General features: G+C 40.1%; 3 protein-coding genes across 4 annotated transcripts in view; all 3 read left to right on the top strand.

Annotated features, from left to right (window-relative positions):
- LOC111858110 (uncharacterized) overlaps positions 1-14,680 on the top strand; it is a 38,676-nt gene extending 23,996 nt beyond the window's left edge. The window contains exons 13-19 of the mRNA XM_072718464.1: positions 7,841-7,877; positions 11,147-11,757; positions 11,994-12,089; positions 12,347-12,580; positions 12,656-12,803; positions 13,605-13,631; positions 13,712-14,680. Coding sequence (XP_072574565.1) covers positions 7,841-7,877; positions 11,147-11,757; positions 11,994-12,089; positions 12,347-12,580; positions 12,656-12,803; positions 13,605-13,631; positions 13,712-14,241 — 1,683 coding nt within the window. The 3' untranslated portion in view covers positions 14,242-14,680. The remainder of the gene's footprint in view (positions 1-7,840; positions 7,878-11,146; positions 11,758-11,993; positions 12,090-12,346; positions 12,581-12,655; positions 12,804-13,604; positions 13,632-13,711) is intronic.
- btr12 (bloodthirsty-related gene family, member 12) lies at positions 612-10,934 on the top strand. Its single transcript, XM_023839549.2, has 7 exons — positions 612-715; positions 2,172-2,797; positions 3,680-3,775; positions 5,145-5,378; positions 5,583-5,730; positions 5,976-6,002; positions 6,676-10,934. Exons 1-7 carry the CDS (start codon positions 709-711, stop codon positions 7,212-7,214), a joined length of 1,677 nt encoding a protein of 558 aa, XP_023695317.1. The 5' UTR covers positions 612-708; the 3' UTR covers positions 7,215-10,934.
- Positions 14,681-19,638: 4,958 nt separating the features above from the next.
- Positions 19,639-25,676, top strand: LOC111858087 (E3 ubiquitin-protein ligase TRIM47-like). Of its 2 annotated transcripts, none has more exons than XM_023839492.2 (6): positions 19,639-19,893; positions 20,697-20,793; positions 21,155-21,696; positions 23,003-23,134; positions 23,536-23,697; positions 23,797-25,676. In XM_023839492.2, the coding sequence occupies exons 3-6, from the start codon at positions 21,157-21,159 to the stop codon at positions 23,827-23,829; spliced, it is 867 nt and encodes a 288-aa protein (XP_023695260.1). In that variant the 5' UTR covers positions 19,639-19,893; positions 20,697-20,793; positions 21,155-21,156; the 3' UTR covers positions 23,830-25,676. The 2 variants fall into 2 exon arrangements, with proteins under 2 accessions (XP_023695260.1, XP_023695259.1); XM_023839491.2 differs by having other exon boundaries at positions 23,000-23,134.
- Positions 25,677-27,918: the final 2,242 nt, after the last annotated feature.

The following is a 27,918-nucleotide window of genomic DNA, read 5'->3' as shown; positions in this document are numbered from 1 at the left end:
GACATAACATCCTAGCATACCTTAAAAGCTTTTACATAAATTAATAACAAACATTATAATTGCATAATTGTATAATGTTTTTATTAATGTATGTTAAAGTATGTTAGGATGTTATGTTATACATACTGTATATGCTGATTATGAATGTTCTACGAATGCATTATTAACACATGAAAGTGCACTGAATGTTCTGTGAATGCATAATGTTATAATATATATATAATTTTATTGTCATTCAGAAATACACCAGTTAGTGCACATCAGAATGAAATTTTGTTGCATTTTTGCTCACCATTGGCCTGGCAGAGTGTGTAAATAAATAAATACATAAATAAATTAGAAATAGAAAATAGAATATAAGTGGAATGTAAGGTGTTTCCAATTATTTAAGGTGTAACAGTGACTGAAAACTCTTAAGTGGTGGTTATTGATACTCAGATACTATATTGATATAGTATCTGAATATTGACATTAAGCGATCATCCTTTTACTGATTTAAATAAACCTACAAACTGACTTGAACTTATCTAAGAGAAGGAAGAAGAAAGAGAGAGAGAGAGAGGGAGCAGGAGGTAGAGCAAGGTGAAAAGGGAAGGTACTGACACTCTAGGAAGAAGCAAGGCTGAGAAGGGAGCAGGCAGCCTGACACTGAACACTTAACTGTACAGCTAGTTTGGACTCTTACGGCCTGAAGATCTACACTTCAGCATGCAGAGTAAGTATAGTGGGTTTTTAATCGTGGTCAGACTCAGACAAACAGAGGTGTATGGCTACATACACAAGATATTTTTTTGAATACAATGAATTAGTTATGAATACGGAATACTGAAACATATGAAATGTAGATGGCGCTAATCATGGAAACAAATTGGGGCTTTGGTAAATACAGCAGAACATTTTGATCACTTTTTTAATTCTGATAAGTTGTTATGGTTAAAAAGTCAGACAGTGCAGTGGTGTGAGAGACGTAACTTGCACTGCAGCATTCCTTAGCTGGAATGTACCTGTGGGTTTAGGGATTTAGGCCTGATTCCCACCTGTTTACCTATACTTACGTATTATACTGTATCTGACACAGTATTGAGTGCATAGGAATGAACATACTTTTCAGAAGCCTGACATTTCTGTTTCAAATATCCTTTTTTAAATTGATCTTATGTGATATTCTAATTTTCTGAGACAGTGAATTTTGGGTTTTATTATCTGTAAGCCATAATCATCGAAATTCCAAGAAATAAAGGCTTGACATATGTCACTCTATGTGTAATGAATCTATATAATGTATGAATTTCACCTTCTGAAAGGAATGTCAAGAAATATTGAACTTTTTCACGATATTCTAATTTTTTGAGATGTACCTGTATATCAGCCAGTTCCTTCACAAACAACTCGACTCACATGGCTGAGCATAAGAGCAATATATTTCCCTGCTTAACAAGACACCATACAAATGTGAAACTTAAGATCAAATATTCTGAAGTGTTTTAAATATGTGTATATCCCAACTAATCATGTGACACTCAGATAATACTAAGTCAACTGAATGAAGAAGTAATAACTTTAAACTCAGAAAGTTTATTTTTTTGTAATTTAATTGACAAAATTACTTCCTTTTTTGCACCACAAATGCAGGTAACTAAAAGCAACAAAATTTGAAATGAAAGATGGCAAAAACACTATTTAAGCACTTAACATCTTTAAAACTTTTGATGCTAATAGGCCTGAATGGAGGTTGGAAGTATTTTGGTTCGCACAATCCATATAGATATGTCAGTCAACCTAACTGCAGGCTTTTGGACTGCAGATGTAAAGCCACGCAAACATAGGGAGGACATGCAAACTTCACACACATAGAGGAGAGGCAGATATCAACCCCCCAGCCCTGTAGTCAACAGTGCTACCTACTGAGCCGTCATGACATGCATTATTCCATTCATCTATTAATCTGAGTACAAGCTCCCTATAATGTAGAGTCGTAAAATGCATGGAATGATGGGCCTTTTAACTGTTATGCTGATGAACCAAAAAAGGCAATAAATCGAATTACCCGCTGAGCCCCCTTGCTGCCACAGTACTGATTTTCCAGCTGACCTTCCATGATTTCACCGCGTTTCCCTCTGTATCTGATTGTTATAATGATTCTGACCTCTCTCTCTCTCGTTCACCTGCAGACTTAGGCTCCCCAGCGGCCCGCACGCTGTCGGAGGAGCAGTTTCAGTGCTCCATCTGCTTGGAGGTGTTCGTGGAGCCCGTGACCACGCCCTGTGGCCATAGCTTCTGCAAGGCATGTCTGCAAGGCTACTGGAGCCACAGCAGAAAATTCCAGTGTCCCATGTGCAAGCGGAGCTTCACCAGGAGGCCTGAGCTCAGTGTGAACTGCGTGCTGGCTGACATCACTGAGCAGTTCCAGGATACGGTCACCACCAACGAAGCCCCCAGGACTCTGACGAGAGAGAGGGATCTCGGGGGGTCAGAGGGTGGCTCTTTCGCACGGGAAGGCGAAGTGTCCTGCGATGACTGTATTGGGAGGAAGATGAGGGCAATAAGGTCCTGCCTGAACTGCCAGAGCTCCTTCTGCGAGACGCACCTGCGGCCCCACCAGCGGGACAGGTCTCTCTCCTCTCACCGCCTGGTCGCCCCCACTCTCAGACTAGAGCAGAAGGTATGCAGGAAGCACAGGCGCCTCCTGGAGGCCTACTGCCGCAGTGACCACTCCTGCATCTGCACGGCCTGCGCAGATGCTGCTCACAAGTCTCATGACGTCGTCTCCGTTGACCGGGAGTGGAAGAGGAAGATGGTGAGTCCATAGTGACTGTGGGCAGGATAAATGACGATGGTCTGATGTGGACCCAGACTGCTGGGTGTCCTGGGTTTCACTCAGGTTGTGTTACTAATGTAATTATATGAATGTTAAATCCCTTTATTTATGTTTCAGATATAAATTATTCAGTAGCACTTTACCTGAGGGGGTACAAATAATGTAGTAATACACTCTTACTTAATGTAACCAGTAACTAAGTGTTAGTTATGTACTGATCTCGTGTTCGATCCTGAATAATCGATCATAACGATTCATGAATCTCATGCAGTTAATATATTTGTTCATAATTTGTATTTGCATAGTATCTGAGTTACTAAATTACTGGTACCCTCTCAAGTAAAGTGTTACCAATTATCCTCTCGTATAGTATGTCAATCCATCCATCCATCTATCTATTGTCCAAGCACATGGCGCAACTATATTTTAAATATTCGGATTAGTGAGCTATGAAATCCTGGTTTAAAGTTACTTGTAGATAGACAGACAAGGTCAAAAATACAGTAAGGCTGCTGGCAAGACAGTATGGAAAGTCATAGAACCAAGGTGCAAGAACTGAGCAATTTATTGTTATTATTTGCCCCTGACTCTGTGTGTGTGTGTGTGTGTGGGGGGGGGGGGGTGGCATCTAATCCATGGTGTGCCTTATCTTGTGTCCTGTGTTTCCAGGAGAAGGTTATGGGTTCACCATAATCCTACACTAACCCCATAGATCCCCCGCAGATCGGTCTTGAATAAGAGATTGGAAGATAGATGATTGATGTATAGTTGGATAGATATTTTAAATCCATTTTTTAGCATTTTTGATTTCTGTTGGCACCTTATTTTGATGGTTAAGCAAACTTCCTTCTTCCCCTTTAGAGCCACCTGAACAAGAGGAGGTCAGAGTTCAAACATCTGATCAAAGAAAGAGCAAAGAAACTAGAGGAGATAAAGCAGTCAATTAAGGTTATCAAAGTGAGTACAGACACATGTCTATCCCAGATTTTAGAATCATTGAACAGACCAACTTCAAGATCAGCTGCTGAACATCTTCCTCTTTCTATCAGTCTCTCTTACCCTCTGCATGCTATAAACATAACACATATCTCCCACCGTCAGCACTGGCAGGATATGACCTCAGAAGTGTTGCCAACCAATCTCTTTTGGTGCAGTTAGCACATGTGTAACAACAGTGTATACATATACTTATCATGATATTGACAACTGTTACTGTACAGTTAGCATCACATGCCCCTCCGCCCCAAAAAGGCCACGGCCTGCACTCCCTGCAGTGAAACCCAGTTTCCTGGCAGCCTGCATACTGACATAGGGAATCCAGACGGCAACTTCCATTGCTAGTTGTGCCTGCAAATAGATTTAGAGCCAGCTGGGCTGTTTTAAAAATACAATAAGGATACAGTTACACACTGGTAACTGGCCTCGCATACGGAGATCGCAGAGCTAAAAAGCAATCTGGTTAAACCATGTTATGGGTTCATAAATAATTCAGACTCATATGGAAAAATTATACCAGAACCAAAGAATCCTGGGTCCCAAATTCTACCCTTGTGGAGTCTTCATGTTCTCCTTGTGCTTGCGGGTTTCCTCAATTTCCTCCAAAATCCTGAAATTTACTGAATTGACATCTCTGAGATAGTGCATGTGTCCTGTGATGGACAGGTATTCCCTTCAGGGTGTTCCCCCGCATTGAACATAATGCTTTGGATATGGTCCAGCCCCCTCCCCCCTCCAACTCTGACCAGGATAAGTGGTTGGAAGATGAAGTGAGCCACATGGTATTTGTTTGCAGATTAAAAAAAGACATCACTTTCTCTGAATGCCATGTTTATAAGAATCTATAAACAGATTCATAATACGGTCTAGTGCATTCTATCTATAATGTATTATAGATGACGGTTTTAAATAAAATGTTACCAATAACCTTTGAACATTTGCATTGGACGTTCTGCCTTGTGAGCATACAAATTGTGGAAGACATGGGAGTGATAGCTTGACATAGAATGTGGGTATTTTCTTGACCTTTGGAGGGAATGTAGTCAGTCTGGTTTTTCACCGCCACATTGAAAGCAAACAAAACATTCAAAGCATTTACCAAGAACGCTGGTGCTTTGGCTTACTCTGATGTCGTCACTCTTCTAGAAACCCATAACCTGATTAGTATCTCTGCAGCAGCAGGCCTGATTCTCGCACGCAGAGTCAAACTGCATAGACAGGCTGAGAGACTGGCATCCTAGCTGTCAGGCTGCTTCTCATTGATACCGATCAGATCATGGCGCCCTGGCATTTCCTGATATACTGTACACCTGCCTTTCCTATGTCTCAGAGCTGTGCTCAGAAGGAACTGGAGGAGAGCTGGCAGGTGTACGCAGACCTGCTGCGCCTTGTGGAGCAGAGCCAGGCCGAGCTGGTGGAGCGCATCGCCGCCTGGCAGCGGGAGGCAGAGAGGAAGGCCCAGGACTTGGCTGAAGGGCTGGAGAGGGAGCTGAGCCAGCTGAGGATGAGGAGCACAGAGCTGGATCAGCTGGCACAGACGCAGGACCAAGTGCTCTTCCTCCAGGTACTGCAGGAAACATGGACGCTCAGGTGTTTTGTGATGAACTTCCCAAAACACCTGTTCTGCAGGGGTTAGATGTTTTTGTTGGGATGTTCTCTCAATATTTTCCCTCACAAAGCATCCCATCAACAGTCATCCACATATAATGAAAACCCATATAAACCAAAAAACGGAAACTCTAAGGTTCTTTTACTGTCCCCTCTGAAGAGTGTCCCCACCATGCCGCCTCTGCTGGAGCCCATGGATTGGTCGGGTGTGTCTGTGAACACTGACCTGTATGTGGGGACATTAAGGAAGTCTGTCAGCACCTTAATGGACAAGGTCCAAGAGGAGCTCAACAAACTCCTCGAGAAAGGTGAGTGAAAAGCTTGAGGCCAGTTTCTGCCATTGCATCATGTGAAGTATATCACGGGTCACAGAATTCAGCCAAGTCACTTCCAGTATGTCACGTGTACTGGGGAAGCATTGGGGAATGGCTCTTAAACCATTAAATGTTATATACTAAGAGGCATACATCACTTTCATGGGTACCTACACATTTTATGTGTGTGTCTGCCTGATATCTGCTGTTGACCTTTGACATTTGTTTTTTTTCCCCAGAGCTCGGCAAACTCCAGAGCTACGCAAGTATGTCCTTTTCAGGGAAAAAAACCCTTTTGAGGGACACTGGGTGAATCTAAATACCAAGAAAGCGTACTTGTGGTCTTGGCAAGACCTGTCTTGCTAACTTGCCGTCCAAGAACGAACTTGGGGCTCAGTGAATTATGGGATGGGTCTTATTCAGTGAGGATGCAGCTGATGTATCCTTGATATTTGGGGCAGAGCAAGACCAACATATGGGGATTACATGCTCATGTGCTTGTGATTGGAACTGGTCTTTGATAATGGAATATGACGTTAAACGGGTATACAAAAAGACAAGTACGGTCAAGAACGCATATCATGATTCATCCATGATTTTATTGGCTGCTTCAAAAACTATGAAGCTGGAGAGCTGGATGCTTAGAAATTGTCATGTTCTTCCATAAGGACATAATCTATTATTCATAAGCATCTTTGACTAGATTAATAAAAGAATATAACATTTAATGAGCACAATTAACAGTTTCAGTTCACTATTATATTTAATTGCTAGTCTTGTAAAGCTTGGCAGTTTACACAGCTAACTATTTAGTCATTTGACAGCCATCTGTTTATACTAAGAAATCCAATTTCATATCAATTAATATGAAAGGCACTGTTCAATCGTACAAAGCGGGGAGTCCATAACTGACCCAATCAATTTCCTGTTTTCTGCAAGGTGAAGTGTTGTTTGACCCAAGCACAGCGCAGAGGAACCTGGTCGTGTCGGAGGATGGGAAGCAGGTGAAATACGAGGACCACAAGCAGGACGTGACAGAGGGTCACCAACGCTTTCACCCAGCGCTTTTCTTGCTGGGCCGCGAGGGTCTTGCCTCTGGCCAACATTACTGGGAGGTAAAGGTAGGCGAGAAGACAGCCTGGATGCTGGGCGTCGCCAGGCAGTCGATCTGCAGGCAGGGTGACGTCAACCTGAGGCCTGAGTGCGGCTACTGGTGCATGTGGCTGAAAAATGGGGAGGTCAAAGCCCTGTCCTCAACGCGCTTGCCCCTTCACCTGCCCACCCTGCCTACCAAGGTTGGCATCTATGTAGACTACGAGGCGGGGCAGGTGTCTTTTTATGACGTCAAAGCTCGCCTGCACCTCTACACATTTATGGACACATTCACTGAGAGCCTTTACCCCATCTTCAGCCCCTTCCCAAACAGGGATGGCAGGAATTCCGCCCCTCTCATCATCTCCCCTATCAAGCACAGCTGATCTGTGGAGACCATATCCAAATCCTACCCTGTCCTCTGTTCTCTTATTCTCAGTCCAGCTCTGGAGCCAATGTATAAATTTTTTCCTCAAATCTACTTTTTTAAGCATTTTGTAATGATATTATAGTCACTCAACAAATAGTTTTTGGTATGTTTTGGTATTTTCTACCAATAAAACAGTACTTGGAGTTTGCATCTCTTCCCCATGACGTGTTGATTTCCTCCAAGTACTGTGGATTCCTTCTGCAGACCAAAACTATGCAGTCATGCTACCTGATGCCTGTAAATTTCTTGTTTGATTGTATGTGTGCCATGAAACGGACCGGCATCCCATCCGGTGTGTACCCCAGCTATGTGCCCCCTCTCTGACCCTGAGCAGGATGAGCTGTTAGAAGCTGGACTGATGGGTAGAGAAACAGAGACTATGTTTCAGTTCATCCTTTCTCATAAGAAAAGGACTTTAAATGGAGTTTAATTTGCTGAAATATGATACTGTACTAGAGGAAAAGACCTAATTTCTCACTGAAGAGGGAACCCAGTAGGGCGCAAAGGGTTAAATGCAGGGGGGGGGTGTAAACGTGCATGTGATGGTGGGCGTCAGCTGCGGCCCATGTCACTCGCAGCTAGAGACCAGCCAGACCTACACTGCTGCAGACGCCTGCTGGTAAGGACGTTCTCCCGGAAACTTCTCTGCAGATTCATATATCACGTTAAAGTGCCATTGCTATTTGCATGACATCTACATGGTGGCATTTGCTTTAATGACTGTAAAACATGTTGACATGAAGGTAGAATTTTATGTGTGTGTGACTGTATTTAAATTTGGTGTGTCTAACTCACCACTAAGTCCGAAGCTTTTACCAAGATCATGCTTTTTATTATCTGTTTATTTGTATTGTGTCATTTTATGATCAATCAGTGAGGAAATTCTAAGCAATCAGTCTTAGGCATAAAATCCATATTTCCCCATGTTGTTCTTGCCTGTTTGGAAACTGCATTAGTTACCACACAGTAGCAGGGCTGATATTTTTGGAAGCCTGGTAATCTTTGATTCTATATATAGCCAAGCATTATATATTCTTGACTCTCTGCTCAAATTCTAACTTACTTGCAGATATTTGCAAAACTTTGCTGACTATATGTCTACTTCTAAACTAATGTTTACTCATTACATCTGCACTGAAAGAAATATAACACTGGCTCAACTTAAAAAAATTGAAGCAATCTGTCACACCTAATATTTTAGCATTGCCGTAATGTAAATAAACCATTTACTGTAAACTTTAAATTTTTAAGTTCATGTAAACTAATTTCTGAAGGTGAAACAAACCAAATATTTAAAGTTGTTCTAAATCAAAATAAATGAGTTGGCTATATTACTTAATGTAAATATTCTACTAAATCTAACCTGAAATTATAAACTTAATATAAACCACGTTTGAATGTTTGAGCAAATTAACTTTTTTAAGTTGCATCAAATAAAGATTTAAGGCATTCATAATTTAAATATAAAAGCAAAAAAACTTAATTACATTTTGATTTACACTAAGCTACTCTCTTCAGGTCCCGCTTTCTCCGTTCTGCTTTTCTTATATCATGAATAAGTAAAGTAATTATTAATAACATACAATGTTTTTAATGTAATCAAAAAGCAATGCAGTTGAATCTGATTTTATGGAAAAATAATTGTATGAAAATTCTTTTGAATGGGAATCAATAATTGTGTATCAGTGATGGTATGGTATTTGAGGTCATATTGTATAATAATTTATGCCCTGTAACCACTCTGCTACATCGCTAAAGATTTATAAAGTGAAACATTTTGTTCAGGTGTAGCAACCTAGAAACAATGTAACTCAGGTTTACCTTAGCAATATCATTGTCCCGACATATCTATGCACAAATAAATAAATATATCTTATAAAATTTACAGAGGCCTTAGTTGTTTATTTCACCCCCTGAGACAGAAATGTTCTGACTTTTTCAAACTTTTTTGAAGAAAAAATTGTTTTCAAATTGTATATTTCATGTTCAAGCAATCGGAAGATAACTTCGTACACCGAACATTTGCCACTGTTAAATTAACACTGCATGGTGTTCATATAATTCTCACCAAATCAGTGTTACATTTAACACTTTACAGAGTGCAGTGAGTGTTATGGTATAGTGTTAAATTGTATTAGCTCTTATAGTGTTCAGTTGACACCATAGAGTGTTAGATCCCTGAAACCCCACCTCTTCCCAGATTCCAAGCCGATATAGGTGGCACCCAGGTAGATAATGGGTGGCTTATGTCTGGGGCAGCCAGCAACTGTGTTTGATTAACCCACCATCATAAGAAAGACTCTGACCAACAAGGCCTTGTCACTTGTTATCTAAGCTTTACATTGTTAGCTTTGATTTTTCTGAAGACCAGCCCACTGTGTTCTTGTAAGCTGAACACAAATTTTTTCTTCCTGACTCTTACCTTGCTTGTGCTTTAAAGTGGGGATTGAGTTAGAGAAAGAATATTTTAACTTTTCATTATCAGTTTCTTTTTTGAGCACATATACTGTAAAATAGTTTCCTTGCATCAGTACAAGAGTAAACCAATTGAGCCCTCTCGCAATCACCTGTGGTATGAAACTGAATAAAATGTATGGTACCAGTCTTGGGGAACAACAGTGAGAAACCCACTGTGAAACAGCCCTGTGTAAATTGTGATGTGTTCCTAATGACAAGGACAAGACTGGTAATCACTGCTTTGTTAGTATAAAAGCAGTGCTTATTGACACAGATAATAAAGCTTGTTAAAATGCATAACATAATTATTTAGCAGGGCTCAGAGAAGGTGAGAGCTCCCCTAGTGGCTATAGGAGTGCATTTTCCCTAAAGCAGGTATAATGGGTGGTGGCCTTATTGCTTTTAGACCAAGACTTGGGATAGAAGAACATATCAATTTATTTTGCTCATTTAATATTCAGATTTTCATTTGGCTTAAATTTTAGAACACAGCGTGTTCTAGGATGGTATGTCATGGATATTCATCTCTATGAATGTACTATGAATCTGGGCTGTTTTTTATGCTTGAGATGATGTATGTCAGGTGGTCTGAGTAGTATGGAGACTATGGTACAGTAGGTGTGTGATCTTGAAGGAGTTTTGATTGGTTCTGTTCCATGTTCCATCACGGTGGATTAAAAAAAAAAACACTGAAATGTGTTAAAAGGCTGTACCATATCATGGTATGCAATTAACATCCAGCATCACTGGTTTACAGGGAAGTGGGCGGTACCAGGAGTTGCATAGCAAAGGTGTCAGAACTCTTGTAACACATTTCCATATACAAAACCCATCAACCAAGGTCAGAATGGGTGACCAAAATCAACTTACATTAACAAATACACCACACCTACCCTTAAAATATATGCAATTATAGCTTTTGTCTAACTTAAAAATCATATGCAAGAAAAAGCCATGAAAAGCAAGGCATTGTTTAACCTATTAGCACACAGCCCTCTGATCTTCAAAAAAAAACAGCACTGAGCCAAGAAAAATTTAGTCTATAATAAGAAAACACTGAGAGATCCTTCTTGGTCAGAGTCTTTCTCATGATGGTTGGTAAATCAGGGTGGCTCTTATGATTCTCATATGAGTTCTTGTATGCACATTAAAATGGGGCAGATAAGGGCCACCCATTATGCACCTGTGTGCCACCTATACGGGCTTGGAATCTGGGAAGAGGTGGAGTTGCAGTGATCTAACACTCTATGGTGTCAACTAGACACTATAAGAGCTAATAAAATTTAACACTATACAACAACACTCATTGCACTCAAATTTGCTGTGTATGGCTATGAGAGGGTAGAGAAAAGCACTGACCACAAAATTATGTTAGTGATCTTATACTTGGCTCTCCATCCCACTTATTTAATTTAAAACAACTGTATTAAGTCTCTTTTTCCTTAGGAATGGCTTCCTCTAGCAGTCTCTTGTCTGAGGAGCAATGTCATTGCTCCATCTGCCTGGATGTGTTTACAAATCCCGTCTCTCTCCCGTGTGGGCACAACTTCTGCATGACCTGCATCAGGAGCTACTGGCAGACCAGTGCAATCTACCAGTGCCCTATGTGTAAGAAGACCTTCTACAAGCAGCCTGATATCAGCATTAACACAGTCCTTAGGGAGATAGCTGAGCAGTTCAAAGACATGCGAGCCAGCGCCTCGGGGGCACGACAATCTGACGAACCTACTGAGCAGGTGGGCCAGTCAGGTGAGGTGTCCTGTGATGTGTGTACCGGAGAGAAAATGAAGGCTGTCAAGTCCTGCTTGGTCTGCCTGACCTCCTACTGCGACGAGCACATCAGGACCCACAATGCTAGGTTCACCAAGCACAAGCTGGTGGAGCCTGTTAAGAATCTGGAGGACAGGATGTGCAAGAAGCATGAAAGGCTCCTGGAGCTGTTCTGCAAGAGAGACCAGACTTGTGTTTGTGTGCTTTGCACTGAAACCAATCACAGGGCCCACTATACCGTGCCCGTGGAGAGGGAGTGGACCGAGAAAAGGGTGAGGATACAAGAGAGATCAGGGCTGTTGACAACCAAAGCTCTTTGAGAAATGTATGAAATGGTATATTCAATTAATATCCTGAATGGCGGAATCTTACAGGTTACAATATCAAAGGACACAAATAGAGATATAACTACATTATTAGGTCCTTCTGTAAATAAATCAATCTGCAATCTTGTCTCTAAAAGTTTGCTTTGTAAAGAAAATAACCAGTCTTAATGTTCTGCTCACAGGCCCAGCTAAAGAAGACCGAAGTAGAAGTTCAACAGATGATCCACGACAGACTGAAGAAAATGGATGAGATTCAGCAGTCAGTAGAGCTCAGCAAGGTGAAATGAGCCTATGGGGCTTTAGATAAGTGTGTTCATTTGAAATTTACACTAAAAAGTAAAGATAAAGTTTAACTATCAGATGGATTTAAGCTTTAAATTAAAAAATCTGAGATTCTCTGTCGGATAAACCTTTCTATTCTATGAGAGTACAGTATGTGTAGAAAAACAGATACATATCTTCCCCCAAGTATCAGTACAAAACCAAAGCTGATGTAGTGATTTTGAATAGGATGTACTTTCTCCTGTCCCACCAGTGCAGTGCCCAAACGGAAATTGAGGAATGCGCGCAGGTCTTCACCAATCTAATACGTGTCATTCAACAAACCCAAGCGGAACTCATCGGAATGATGGAGGAGAAGCAGAAGGCAACAGAGAGGCGAGCTGAAGGCCTCATTAAAGATCTGGAGAACGAGATTGCAGAGCTACAGATGAGAAACACTGAGCTGAAACGGCTCTCTCACACTGATGACCACATCCACTTCCTACAGGTCAGTGAGCTTTTCTACCAGACAACAGGCAAGATGAACACAATGCTGATGTATTTCTTGCATCTGCCGTTGTAGAGTTTCCCCTTACTGTGCACCCCTCCACACACCAAGAACTGGTCAGGTGTCACTGTTTACACTGACCTCCCTGTGGGCACCATAAGAAGAGCCATATCTAGACTCGGGGAGACGCTCAGTGAAGAAATGGAGAAATTGGCAGAAACGGGTGAGTTTGGGAAACAGAATCAATGGAACCCTGAAAAGACAGTTTTAAAACAGCAGTTGGTGGCATATTGCTTGCGAGCCACAGGTAGCTTATAGGAAGCCAATAAATAGGTCCATGTTTTAAAGATATGATCAGTTCTATAAATGTCATTCATTCTTATTTTACTTATACATTGGCCCACAAATTCCATGGGTTGTCAGGTGCCCGAACCTAAGAAAGCCAAAATGACGACGTGCTGAAGAGTCGACGTGAAAAGAGAATTACTCATGCCTTCCCCCACCCTCCCCAGTAGATATGTATCTTATATTATATCATGTAGCTCCTCAGATTTTTTTCTTTGAAGAAGTACTTCTTTAAATAAGGCTGGAGACCCCAGCTTTAAAACAAAATAAAAGACGAATAGTTTTATTTGGATCGTCCTCGTGCAGAGGGTATACAGACTCTTTGTGACATTTCAACAACTTATTAGCTGAGATTCATCAATTAATATAACATCAATTGAATGACTAGTCAAATCCAATTAAATTACTCTAAGAATATGTAGGTATGTTCATGAATCGTTACATGTACTCTATATACTGTGTATTCTGTTGTAAACATCTACAGACAGTGAAACAGCTGAATTGTTCAATCTCAACTAAGTTGTTGAAATGCAACTAATACTCTTTAGGTGGACTATCCAAATAAAGTGTTACCTTTAGTTACATTGTTCCTCGCTGAGGTTTTCTGCATTGCACTCTTGTCTGAATAATACTCTTAATGATATGTAAAATTAATCATATTTATAAATTATGCCCTCAGAGCTAAAGAAGATGCAGAAGTACACTGGTAAGATTTCAGTTGTTTTTCTGTCCAAAAGAGTGATCCCTGCGGCGTATTTAAATCCTCAGTTTCGATCTCCTCCACAGCCGATGTAACCTTCGACCCCAAAACTGCAAACCCCTGGCTCCTGCTGTCAGACGATGGCAGACAATTGAAACATGGGGGCACGTGGCAGGACCTCCCAAACGAGCAAGAGCGCTTCGACACGGTGGTCATTGTGCTGGGGAAGGAGGGGCTGACGTCGGGGCGGCACTACTGGGAGGTACAGGTGGGGGAGAAGGACGACTGGTACCTGGGAGTGGCTAGGGCGTCTGTCAAGAGGAAGGGGCGGATCGCTGTTAGCATATCGCATGGATACTGGGCCCTGGCTATGAAGAAGAACCAGGAGTACCGAGTCTCATCCACACCTCCCATTGTCCTTACCCTGGACTCCAAACCAAGGAAAGTGGGTGTCTATGTGGATTACGAAGAAGGCCAGATTTCTTTCTACAATGTCAAAGCCAGATCCCATATCTACACCTTCATGGACGTTTTCACTGAAAAGCTGTATCCATTCTTTTACCTCTACTGCTGTGATAAAGCGTCTGACACAATGGTAATCTGCCCAGTGAAATAGGCAGTATGTAGAAATGCTTGAGGACTGAAAAGACTGACAGTACCTGCTTGGACTGACTTCTTAATTTTCTGGAAAAATAAACAGTCACAGTAAACGAACCGCATTAAAATACTTACATCTAAAATACTGTAGTGCTTTATATTTGTTTAAGGCACCCGTGTCTAATTTTAGGATTATCCCAAAATGATTGCATGCAATGTTAATGCAGGCAGAGGCAGGGCTGGCCCAACCCTTCTTGGGGCCCTAAGGCCCTTGATTAACTAGGTTGTCATGTGTCATCTTCCTTCCCATTCTGACAGGTTAATCAAATGGGGCTTCGTTTGCGCCTTGGGCCGGCCCTAGGCAGAATTCTTCCGTTTAGGGGATGAACAACTATATTTAAAAAGTCTATTAATGAAAAAGTCTGTATTAAAAAGATAAATCAATCATGGAATTGTTCGTTATTTTTCTTCTTTCTTTGTTTTATAACCTTCCTCACTGTATTTCTGCAAATACACTTTATTTCTTGTCTGCTTTTCTGTAAAACTCTTTGAATGAGTTTTGTGTAAATGAAAATGCGCTATACAAATAAACTTTTATATATTTTATTATTAATTTACAAATTAAGCAATTCAAAAATTAAAACTACTAAAAAATTGGAATTTAGGCAATTTCTGAACCACCCTCCATGTTTTTTCTAGCATTTGGTTTGGATGTGTGTAAACGTGTTTGCTCAGTACAAGTTCCAACATTTCAACTCATTTCAAGGAAAACAGGCAAAATCAAACATTTTTAAAATTGGTATAACTGAAGTATCACTGAAATACATTAGGAAAGAAAACTTGAAATATCTGCAAAATAATAATATCTTGGGATTTAATTTCATTTGCTCTCCACACTGTTCATACACATAGGTCACCATAACATCCATGTGAAAATGTTGTTTGTTGTTTTCAGCTCAGATTTAAACACCTTAATTCCTAAACAACCTGTATCCAAACTCCACAACCTCGGCCTGAACACACCACTTTGCAACTGAGCATTATTCTCTGCGCACTTTTTTATTAAACTCTGAAACCCTTCCTCAGCCTGGGACACATTAACAAATTCGCAGACTACGCAATTGTGGTAGGGCTGATCTCTAATAACGACGAGATAGCATACAGGAGAGAATTGTGGAAACTGGCTGGGTGGCAGACAATAAATAACAGAGCTCCCAAACACCAAAAAATCCAAAGAAACTAATAACAGACTTTAAGAAATGTGCATGCGGCCCACATTTCCCAATCCACATAAATGAAGCACATAAATGGCGCAGTTGGGCGAGTCTCCAATTTCAGGTTACTCTGAGTACACATAGCAGAAGACCTCTCATGGCCTGTAAACACGGGATCTTGATACACTGCATCACAACCTGGTACCCTAGTTGTTCTGACACTGACTGAATTCCTCTACGACACATAGTCAAGCCAGCTGAAAATGTAATTGGACAACAGTTGCCAATCACTGAGAGCATTTACAATGACCGCTGCCTCTGGTGGGACTTCAGAATCACCTCAGACCCACCGACCCTGGATATGATCTATTCAGTCTTTCGCCATCAGGTAAAAGATGCAGGACCGTACATGCCTGCTAAGGAACAGCTTCTACCCCAGAGCTGTTGCCAGTCTGACCTTCACCAACCTCTGCCAGGCCCACCCTCTAGTGATGGCCCTAACCCTTCCATACCATGTCTGCTCCCTGTGCTACAATATGTTAACTTCACAACAGCACAACTGGTACACAGCTTATTTATTGAATATTTCTAAGCTAATTCCCACTGATATATACTCCTACTATATGTCCTATGTTTGTGTAGTATAGTTTTTCAGTGTTGTATAGTGTTTTAATAATATTTCTGTCACTACGGACACAGCTATGAAATTTCATTGTACTTGTTTAACCCATTTGCACAATGATAATAAAATAGATCCTTGATCCTTGAACTGTGGACTGCAACAGATTTAGTTACTGTACAGTATGTCTATTTATGTGACTCAAAGTATGAATTACATGAAAACCATTTACCTTTTTACCCTGTACAAACCTTTTATGACCCACTAATGGAGACAAGGAATAATTTCAACAAAGGCTGGTAAGCAGAATGTTCTCATGTCTGAATAGTTGCAGTACACAATTCATCATTCCTTGATACACCATCCATATCATTTGTACATATATTCCACATATTTACACATTTAATTTGTGCAGCTCTTGCTTTGCTTTTATTACTAATGTCTTCACCTAGTTTTCCTGTTAGCCTGGCTGAGGAGCACTTGGGTGTGCTGGTCTGTCTGGCACCAAGAAAAGATGACAAGATGAATACAAAGACCTAGAAAAATGATAAACATCAACGTAAAACAAGATTATAAATAACTATAAGCAGCTATAAATATATGCAGAAGGTGAGACAGCAGGTTGGTATAAACTCTTGACCACATGCTGCATGTACACAAAGTGAACTGGGGAACAGTTTAATGAAAATGAATGACACTAACAATAAGCAGAGCTCAGTAATACGTAAGGAGGATCAACTAACCTACTTCCTAATACTGGCATATTTTTGCTTTTATTTTACGTGCCATCATTCACTCAATTCTACTCAGTATTAGCATATAAACTGTCAAACCTTAAATATTTAAATGGAGTGATTAGTTTGGTCACCTCACGCCTCTGGATGGGCAGAGTTCTTCTGCCTTGTGTGGAGTTTGCATGTTCTCCCAGTGCCACCGTGGGGTCCCCTGCGGCTCCCCCCCCCCCACACACACACAGTCCAAAAACACGCTAAGGTGAAAGGAAGTTTCCAAATTGCTCGTAAGTGTGAATGGCAGCTGATTTGCTCCCTCAGAGAAGAATGGAAGAATGGAGGTCAGCACTGCTACAGCTTTTGTTTCCTGCTAGCTCCAGAAATCTGTTATAATTTTTTTGCCCACTAGAGGGTGTATTTCACTTCTGAATTACTCACTTTTCTAAATGAAATCTGCCATAAATTATGTCCAAGAGTATGTTTGTCTAATAACTGTAGGAGCATGAGGGATGTAACTGTATAATTGTAGCCTTTGTGTGTGTTTCTAAGCCTTTCCATTAAAATGTTTTAGCTACTTGTTTTTCCTTAGATTTAAATTATATTTAATAATGTCACTCTGGATTCTAAGCAGGCCTGGAATTTTATTAATTTAAGGGCACTAAGGCCACATGAAAGGAATATGGAGGCCTCATACAAGAGATACAGAATATCATTTTATTGAATAGGCAGACACATTAATGCCTTTTTAATAGTCAATGTCATCCTTATAGAATAAGAGAAGTTTCATCTAAGCAATTTGTTCAGTAATTTATATTGCTATTGCCCAGCTGAATCTGCACAGATTGCTGGTTCGAATCCCCAACCACCAAAGTACCACTGAGAGCAGGGTACTTCCCCCAAGCACTGCTCCCTGGGCGCTGAATTAGCTGCCCCCTGCTATGTCACGATGTCACATATGGGTTACATGCAGAGGACACATTTTGTTTGTGTGCACTGTGTGCTGTGGTATGTCAACAATGATAACTAATCCCTTTCACTCTTAACATAATCGAGGCAATTAAAGAAAGACAAAAGTGTGTCTAGCTTTTTAGCTGCTCATTGAGATGCCATAATGAGAAAACAGGCTTCTACAAGGCTCTGAAGTGTAAGAATGTTGGAATCCATAACTACCATAGTAAGCGATTTCTCTCTCTCTCATCATACATAAGGTGTGTCAGTTTGACCAATGTTTAAGAGCTTCTTGTGGGTGACTTTTCTTTATCAGCATTTGATTCAAAGACTATAAATTAATATATCAATAACATTATGTAGGTGATCAGTTTAAACTCAAAAGCTCACACAATATTTTGGTAACTTAACCATCCAGGTAGCGATGGTGACCTTCATGATGTCCTGACAGACATACTTTGGATAACATACAGTAGATCTTGTCATAACATTTACATCTACATTTACATTTACAAGTTAAAATAATAACGGATTGCTAACTATCTTAGAATTAACAAACCTCCTCCGATTAAAGAACTACCTACCAAGTGTAATCAAACCCTAAACATATCGTGGCAAATAATGACAATTACGCAAATCATAACATTTACATCAGGGTAAATCTAAAGTTAATGGATTGCTTACTATTTACAATACAGTCTGGCTACAGATCCACTGTGAGGCTGATCAGCTGGGAGACCGGAAATCCACTGTGGGACCAGAAATCCAGCTGGGTAATGTTATCAAGACAAAATATCATGGCAAATTACAGCTTGCTAAAGTAATGTTAGGGAACAGATCCGTGACAATATAGTACATGTTATTGATTTCCAAAGCCAACTTCCTGATTTTGTATTTAAATTTTTTAGCTTCTTCCCTTGTCTTTGATTGCTGACTGTCACTCCTTTGACCTTCTTTTGATGCATGCAGCCACACGTCTTGCCAATGGCAAAATTTCTGCTTTGATTCAAAGTATGAGTCATATGTTGTCCTTGACTTATATGCTACACAACTAATCAATATTGGGTTCCTCTGTTCATTTATTTTTATTGCTTATGAATGTCTCTTCTATCTCGGTAAGATTTATGTAGCAATTCAGGAAATTATAAAGGGTACACAAATTTTATAGCATTACTGTAGCATGATGAAATGGAAGCTTTTGTACTGACCCTGTTCTTGGTGTAGAGCCATGATTACATAACAGTAATGTCATCTTATGTGTTAGACACGGTCAAAGTACCTAGAGTCACTGCATGCTTCATAGTTGGCTTGCACCTTTGTACTTTATGGACTGGATCTATCAGCGTATTTGGACATTTTCGTCAGGTATGTCAAATTCAGTCACTGAATGGGTCATACTAAAAACCACCAATGAAGGCCAACCAAAGCTTATTTATTTAGTTAATGACAGTGTGACCCAAACAATATCTACAGTATAAATATATATATACAAATAAATAACATTCACAAATATGAATTTTATAGTAAATTATATTTAAATTATTTTATAGTAGCATTATTTCTGAAAATTTAATTATTTTTTTTAATAAAGCTGAACAATGATATACAAGAACCTCTCTAGAGATATAAAATTAAACCATTAATCTGAAATTATCCACTGAATACTTCTATTATATTAGACATAGGCTGAGTTTAGTCCCAAGAAATCAAACAGCCAGGTTACAACTTGAATGTTATGCTGAATTTTATGCTAACTCACTAACTTGTCTAACTTGTCAGTGAGGGATGTGTAGAAATAGGAAACATATAGTGCAGGACTGCAGAGGATGATGACATGTGTGCGTCATTTTCGGTTTGAAACACACAATGAATTGCGTGAATAAATTTCTTTACACAAACGAAACCTAAATTCACAAGTAGATGTTCAACACCGAAAACACTGTGCTAATTGTAGATGTGAGTTGGTTATGGCTAATGCTGCTTACAGTCAGGCGCAATCGGCAGTCTGATAACATTTTGGTTTCCTAACAAATTACACCAACACTGGAGATACTAGTTGAGAAGACCAAGACTGCCAGTTGGTTCTGTTAAACCGAACAGAGATATGTTGCTGGAACTGTCACACCGAGGAAGAGGCAGAACCTAGACGCAGCCTCCAGGTAAACTGAAGGGGTTTTATTTGATGGGACACAAATAACACGTAAACTCATGTATTATTTAACCACAAACTAAGTCTTTGTTACATACTGATCTCAGATTTGTTCATCATTAATGAATCATGATACATCTTCTCAAGTAGTTACTATATTTGTTACTGTATCTATTAATTCTGTAAACCTTTGTGAACTAATGAAGGAACAAATCATGAATAACACAAGTGAAATACTGAAGTCATGCTTGTTCATCATTAATGAATCGTGGCACATCTTAGTGCAAATAATTACTATATTTGATGTGTCTGTACTTCAGTAACTGAGTTACTACTAAGTATTTGTCACTTAATGTATGTTAGTAAAAACTAAAATCTCATGTCAAACTGAGGGCCCATGGGCCACATCCAGCCCACAGCACTATTACATAAGGTCAGGAATAAGACTTTGATATTCTGTTAAAAATGGCCAAGGAATATGGATGTAACAATAAACAAAATTCACAGTTTGATAGAAACCTCAGTTTTGGATTCACGGTTCAGTGCAATTTTGGTAGAGCTAGGAAAAATGATTTTTTTCTGGCATTATTAGAAAAAAATTAAATAGAACACGATATTAAATGATTGGTAATAAGACGCAGAAATGAATGAATGTTCTTGTCACTATTTTACCCACCTATAGTAAAATGACAGATGACCAGACATATCCATATTTAGTCCATAGGGTAAAAGAAAAACTCTTGGGGGAGGGGAACAAGTACAAAGTTCTAGTGGCCCCACCCATTTATAATCAATGTTGTGTACTTCCTGCAGATGACTGAGAAGCAAAGGAACTCCGTATATTGTACAGCTACCATACCAGGGAGATTCTCTTTTGTACAATGAACTGCGTTATTTAGACAGATCCTAGGTAAGTTTAGCTTTACTACACTAAACCAGAGAACTGTCATATATTTCTTGTGAATTTAATTTTGCTACCTTACACTAAGGAACTAGGACAGACTGCTTAAGTTGAAGAATGCTCTTAATCACTCATGCATCAAATAACATAGTATGGAATTACAGGCTTAGCTGACAGTTTCAGGTACAGGCAAGCTGGGCATTTCACAGGTAAAGGAAATCCAAGTTTTGTGTCTGAACATGAACATTGTTTATTTACAAATGGATATTGTGGCTGAAAAAAATTATACATTCTCCATCGTACTAAAATATCTGAATTTAAATTCTGTAACCTGAAAGTTTCTCATCAGTCTATTGGCCTTGTTCCACAGTGATGTGCGAGAAGCAGTTGCAATGTTGCATATGCTTGGATTCATACACTAATCCAGTTTCCATTCCCTGTGGACACATCTACTGCCTGGCCTGTATTGGGGAGTATTGGAAGCATGTGGATATCTGCCGCTGCCCGCTTTGTCTGGATGTGTTCACACCGGAAGCGGAACTCAAGTCGCTCCCACATATGGAAAATCACAGCAGCGATCTGTGCAAAGAGGAAACCCCTGTAACTCACCAGGAGGTGCCTTGTGATGTCTGCTTGGAAGGCCCAGCCCTGCAGGCAGTACAGTCCTGCTTGGTTTGTCTTGCCTCCTACTGCCCCAAGCACCTAGAGCCCCACTACCAGAGTGCAGCCTTGAGGAAGCACCAACTGGTTGTTGTGTGTAAGAACCGGGACAACTCTACCTGCAGGCTACATGGTCAACCCCTGAAGCATTTCTGCCGAAGCGACCAGACTTGCATCTGTGCTCAGTGCATACACACTGACCACAGAGGCCACAGAATAGTTCATGTCGTCAAAGAATGGGAGAAGAAGAAGGTATCTGAAACTAAACATATAAACCAAATAAATTCATAATAGCTATTTAGCAATTATAATAACTAGTTCATAGCCAAGGTGATTATACGTTTGTAGAGATTTAGATCTTATACTTGAACAAACTAGAGCCCATTGAAACACTGATATACTAATGTTTGGATCTTAAAACATATCTGGTTATAGACCACAAAACTGATTCTTCACTAACTTATTAGTGGCATAGCTGTGCTTCACTGTCTCCAGCTTCCTGAGATCAATACTGTATATAATTGCATATTTTGAATTAAAGTTATAGGCAACATATTATGGTGCTTCGAAAACTTCGCTTAATGGTTCCCCTTTGATCATTGTGTGTTAATTGTCTTCTCCAGGTTCTTTGCTCTCTAATTAACTTTTGACATCTGACCACTTCTCTCATTTGAGTTTAAGAAAGAAGATACGGATTTAGACAACCATTTCTAAACATGAGCTTGATGACTGTATATGGAGCAATGAATGTGCCAAACCATGAACTCTGTATCGTGATAAATGTTTGGTTCACTGCATAGCAGCACTCCTAGTATATAGAATTACACTACCAGACAAAAGTTTTTGCACACACTGAGATTTTATACATTTGCATGTTACCTACTTAACATTTACAAAAATAATACTCAAGATTCTTTGCTAACAAATAAAATTACAGTATATTCACCATATGAGTACCTTTACTAGCAAGAAAATGTCCTATTTTTGATGTGCAAAAACTTTTGACCTTTGATCTTCTAACCACTTACATTGGGGCATGTTCCGTGAAGCAGGATTTCTCAGTTAACTGGGTTAACTTAAGCTAGAAGTCATGATTGTCCATAAAGAGTTTAGGAAAGACGCATTGGACAATCATGACTCTACCTTAAGTTAACCTAGCTACATAAGAACTCCTGCTTCATGGAAAACCCCCCCCGGGCAGGGTGCTGGGGTGTTTTGAACCAAACAGGTCGAAACAAGATTTCTGAATGTGAATGAAAGACCTGTAACTCTGGGAAAGTCCACGATAAGCACATTCATAATGAAATAACTAGTGGTGACATGTAAGCTTTGAATGAGGCAGATTTTTTAAGCAGATCAGGTATCTCCTGCATAATGGTGGACATTACTGAGTTAAATCTTATTTATAAAACTGGGCCTGCAGTTGAAATATGTCCATACGAAACATTGTATAATTTATACATAAAGGGTTTTGTGAGTCTGTATTTAACACCTTCCCGTGTGCTGGGAAGAACAGATAATTAATTACTGATATATTTTTAAAAACAATTTCCAGCAGAATCAGCTAAAGAAGATTATGTTGAAGACACAACGGATGATCCAGGTCAAATTGACCACACTAAAGGATGTAAAACAGTCAGCAGATATCAGCGCAATTAACTGTGATAACACAACAATGGAAAAGAGCAAGGTATCATTGCTATAGATATTTTCCCATCCTCACAAATGATATCCTGTAAAAACTGAACAGCTTTAAAGGCTTTATTAGTTTAGCACCATATTTCTTGTAAAATTTGTACTAAATGTTTTATTATAACTACACCACAGTTAGTGGCTGTGGTTTTAAACATCAGAGGTCACACCAAATTACAGTATATGCCCAAGAGATGCATTATGTGGTCTGGGACTCCATTGTACAATGAAAATATAACATCTGTCTAAAAACAATGTAATATAAAGAATCTTCAGTTCAATGTTTTCATGGCTGTAGTGGTTACTGAATGAAAAAGCTTCTACATTTTTTTCTGCACTGTACCTCCAATGAGCTTCTAACCTGTTAAAATTCACTGAAACATTTTCCTTCCACAATAGGATAAGAAAGGGGAATTAACCCTTCCACCTTACTGTGAGGCAGCTGATGGAAGGCCGTTGGAGCTCATGGAAAAGCTGGAGAAGGAGATATCTGAGCTCGAAAAGCAGAGGGTGGAACTGGAGCAACTCTCTAGCACAGAGGATCCAATCCACTTCCTACAGGTCAGTAACATTTACTACCAATCTTTGGTGAATGTGAATATCTACAGATAACCAAGCAAAATTTTCCATATTAATAGATCTTTCCTGTTTGTTTTTTAGCTCTTTCCATTGCTATGCACCAGTAAACACTAAGAACATGTCACCGGGGCTGGGGACAGACATTTAATGAACATTTGGTCTGTAGAAAACTGGCTATGGAAGATAGCCTTTGATCTTCAAGCAACAAACATGCAACTGGTGGTTACATATACTTGTGCATGTCTAATGGGGAATTATACATTATTTAATGATTGTTTTCTGACTGTAATTTTTTTAGTGCATTCATATGTTACTGGGCCTGTAGATCTATTGTTTTGTGAGAACAGGGTATTTTCTTACATAAAGGCGATGCCTTTCCAAGAGACCCAAACTTCCAGCTTTAAGTCTGCCTTTTGCCAACCTGTCTGTTGAGAGGTGCAGCATAGAGTTGAAGAGCTAGAACTGAACGACTGCGACTTCAGGTAATCAGAATCATGGAAAAATTGGACTTGACTCTGGCAAGTCCATTGACCATTATAAATGACTGGCAATTTCATTGCATAAATATTTAAATTATCATTAATTGTCATGTCATGTCTAGACTGTGGACTGGTTCAAATAGTTCAGCCACTTGATGCACCATATTATGAAAGCTCCATCTAAACTATTGCACTGCCTGTTACCAGTTCAAGCACAGGACAAATCTGTGTCACCACATTATGTATCAGCTAGAAGGCCGGGCCTATCATCCTGTTAAGCAACTGCAATGACCACAAAAAACAGTGTCACCTCAATGAAAAACAAAGAAGGTACTTCCAGTAAAAGGGAAGTGAAACCTAAGAGCAAAGATAAATGTACTGGGGGATTAAACTTTAAAACAGGTTGCTTTCAAGAAAATATAAATTATTCTTATTTCAAAATATTGTAGTCTTACTTGGAAATAAAGTTACATATTCTTAATATATATTGTTAATTTTAACTTTGAATGATTGCTATTTATTGAGACATTTAACTGTTTTACTCCTACGGTTCAGTGGAAGGAGCACTTGTCCGATATAATGTTACTTTATTATATGTTTGCATTCTCCTCCTTCATGGTGTTTGTTTGGTAGTTACTTCAGGATCTTTTTAGGAGTATGTATTAAGCTCAGCTTGTCAGTGGGTGTGTCCGAAATCGCGCACTTGCGCACTTTTAGTGCGCGATTTTAGGGCGTAGTGCGTTCACACTGACAACTAAGGCAAAATTAAAGTTTACTGAAAGTACCCGGATGGTGCACTGAAAGCGGCCAGAAAACGCAGTGCAGGACGATGGACACTACTCGCACTAAACAGACGCCATTTTGACTACGTAGCGGAAGGGGAGGGACTTTCGGCAAGTTTAAATAATGGCGGACAACACAGACACGCAAGCTCAAGCGGAGGCAACTGCGTCATATAAATGTAACATTAATAAAATTATTTTACTGATGTATACTTCGGTGTGTAGCCTGTCACTCTCTGACGACAGTTATAGATAATTTTGAGTTTGCGATTATATCGGCTTGGAAGAGTTCGCACACGTAAATGTTAGCAGTTTTTTAGGCGGTCGTAGATAAGTTATATACACGCAAATAAAACCACAAGGAAATTCATTGTAAACAAAACACGGCAAATATTTTGGGGCGCTGGAGAATCGCGATCAAATGCTAGTCCGTCACTTCCGGTAAGTGCAAAACGTTAGTGTTCTATTTATGACAGCACTTACCCATGGTAGTGTGCACTACAGGAGGAAGTGCGCACTACGCACTACATCTCAGTGCACTGAGGCAAGTGCGCGATTTCGGACACACCCAGTGTATTATGCAGCTCTGCAAATAAGGATGATCTTCATTTTAAAATGTGATTAAATTAGATGAATTCTGTGAAATGCAGTAAGAAGAGAGATAGGGATTGTATTTTGGAAAAATCTGAAATAAACCAATCTTTACAAATGCAACTGTAATATTATTATTTAACAATTTACTGTTTAGTATATATCTTGTCCTTGGAATAAATATTTATTCATGCATTTATTCATTCATTTGTTACCTATACTCTTTAACTAATTTCCTACATATACATAGGCCATTAACACAAGATTTATATGTATCTGCCATTTTGGAGTGAAAAATGTAACAGTGTGACTCCGGATCCGAAATCCAGCCCAGACTTGAGACCCTCCTCTGATCCTCACCACTGGAGTTTTAAACACCTGTAACCAATTTCTGGTTTTAATTACATACATGCCATGTTTTTCAGACATCCTGCTGTAAGGTATTATTTTTCTCTTTGCCAAGCATTTCCCTCACGACTAGACTTTGAGATCTTTCCGTGCTTTGACCATCTGCTTGAATTTCCAGACCCCACTACTGGATTGTGATTTGGATTCTATTTTCCCCAGTTAGCTCTCAACTCTGTTCCTTCACTATAATTTTGGTTTCATCACTAAATGGATGATGGATCATACTGTTACTAGACCTCGGTCCTGTTCTTTACAAAAAACATTTATCTAAAAGAAGAAAAAAACAGTATCAAAAAACCAGTCCATGGCGAACATCTCCACCGCCTGTTGGGATTTGTGGCGCTCCAGCTGCAGCCAGTGTTGGGCCAGATGAACCAAGTAACAGAACTGGCTGTAAACTGGCTAATCTGGTGCACAGCCCCAGTCATGGAATCGAAGCACCATGTGATAGGGAAAAGGACTGCTGCATTCTAGGTGTTATACCTTTCCAACCGCAAAGCAGAAGAAACAGCAGTAGTTAGTCTACCTGTGAGGTATGGGGTGAATATACAGGCCTGGAGGTGCTGTGTGATTGCATCAGGTCCAGCTACAATTTCCTGATTGCTATTTATACTTGCGCATGCTTATTGCACAATACAGATGCAAATACAATGCCTCGACTTGGCCATCAGAGGGCGCTGGGGAACATCATCAAGCTTACCTTTTCAAGCTCAATTGCATATTAGCCGATTACCTAATTAGTAGTGAATGAATGAATATTGAGATTTTCAAGTCCTTGGGTATTATATTCCTGTGCAGATCTGGAATTTAGCAAACCGATGACTGACTTAAGCCATGTCTCCTATACTGGGGCTGGGTTCCCTATACACACTGGGATAAGAGATATCTTCCTGGGGTTTGAAGGATAATCTGAATTATTATTAAGTGTATAAATACTGGAATAAAATGGTATAGAATATCTGATGTCCAGTAGATGAAAAAAGATGTACAAAGATGTGTGTAAAGTGAGTGGGGGAGTGGAAGGCAGAGACTGGCAGTGGGGGTCAGAGGGCTTGTTGAGTTCAACTGCTAAAGACAAGAAGCTGTTTGCGTGGCATGTGGTCTGGTCTTGACAAACCTGAGTCTTTCTGAATAGTGAATGGGAGGGATCGGCCATAATCTTTCCTGCCTGGTTCAAGGTTCTGGAGGCATGTAGGTCCTGTAGGGATAGCAGAGTGCAACCAATCACCTTCTCTGTAGAGTGGATGATGCACAACAGTATGCCCATATGCCAGACAGTGGCAGCAGTGCAACAAATGGTGATGGAGGAGGAGAGGATGGACTCATTGACGGCTTTGCGCACCAATGCTTTGTGCATTGTCTGCAGATGTATTACTGTAGCTCTGTAGGCAAACTGCATTGGGTCCAGGAGAGAGTCAGCGACAGAGCTGGGATGAGACAGTACGAGGTGCACAAATGACTTCATTACTACAGAGATCATGGCGACGGGTCTGTAATCGTTCAGCCCTGTGATCCTGGGCTTTTTGGGGAGAGGAATGATGGTCAAGGTTTTGAAGCAGTCTAGCACTTGCCATGTCTCCAGGGAAGTGTTGAAGATATCTGTGAGCACCAGAGACAGTTGGTCAGCACAATGCTTCAGTGTGGAAGGGGAGACGAGAGTATGAGCCGGCTCATTTGCAGGGGTTCAGACACTTGAGCATCTTGTTAAGTCCCACTGAGAAAGAAAGGTGGTAGAGGGAGAGGGGAGGGGGTCACTTAGGGTAGGTGGATGTGTAGCGGCCTCAGCCGCCATTGTGGTGATGGGTGGCTGAGTGGAGGTGCTGGTGGGCCGCAACTAATGGCTATGCATTTATTATCTGAGAACATCTTGTACTGTTTCTTCTGTATAATCGGCATACTGAGGTGAATCATTGCTGGAAAGTCACATCAGTTAGGAGTGAAGC

Source organism: Paramormyrops kingsleyae, chromosome 12, assembly GCF_048594095.1.
Source record: "Paramormyrops kingsleyae isolate MSU_618 chromosome 12, PKINGS_0.4, whole genome shotgun sequence".
In the NCBI taxonomy this organism is placed as follows: domain Eukaryota; kingdom Metazoa; phylum Chordata; class Actinopteri; order Osteoglossiformes; family Mormyridae; genus Paramormyrops; species Paramormyrops kingsleyae.
This window is presented reverse-complemented; position numbering and strand designations above follow the sequence as displayed.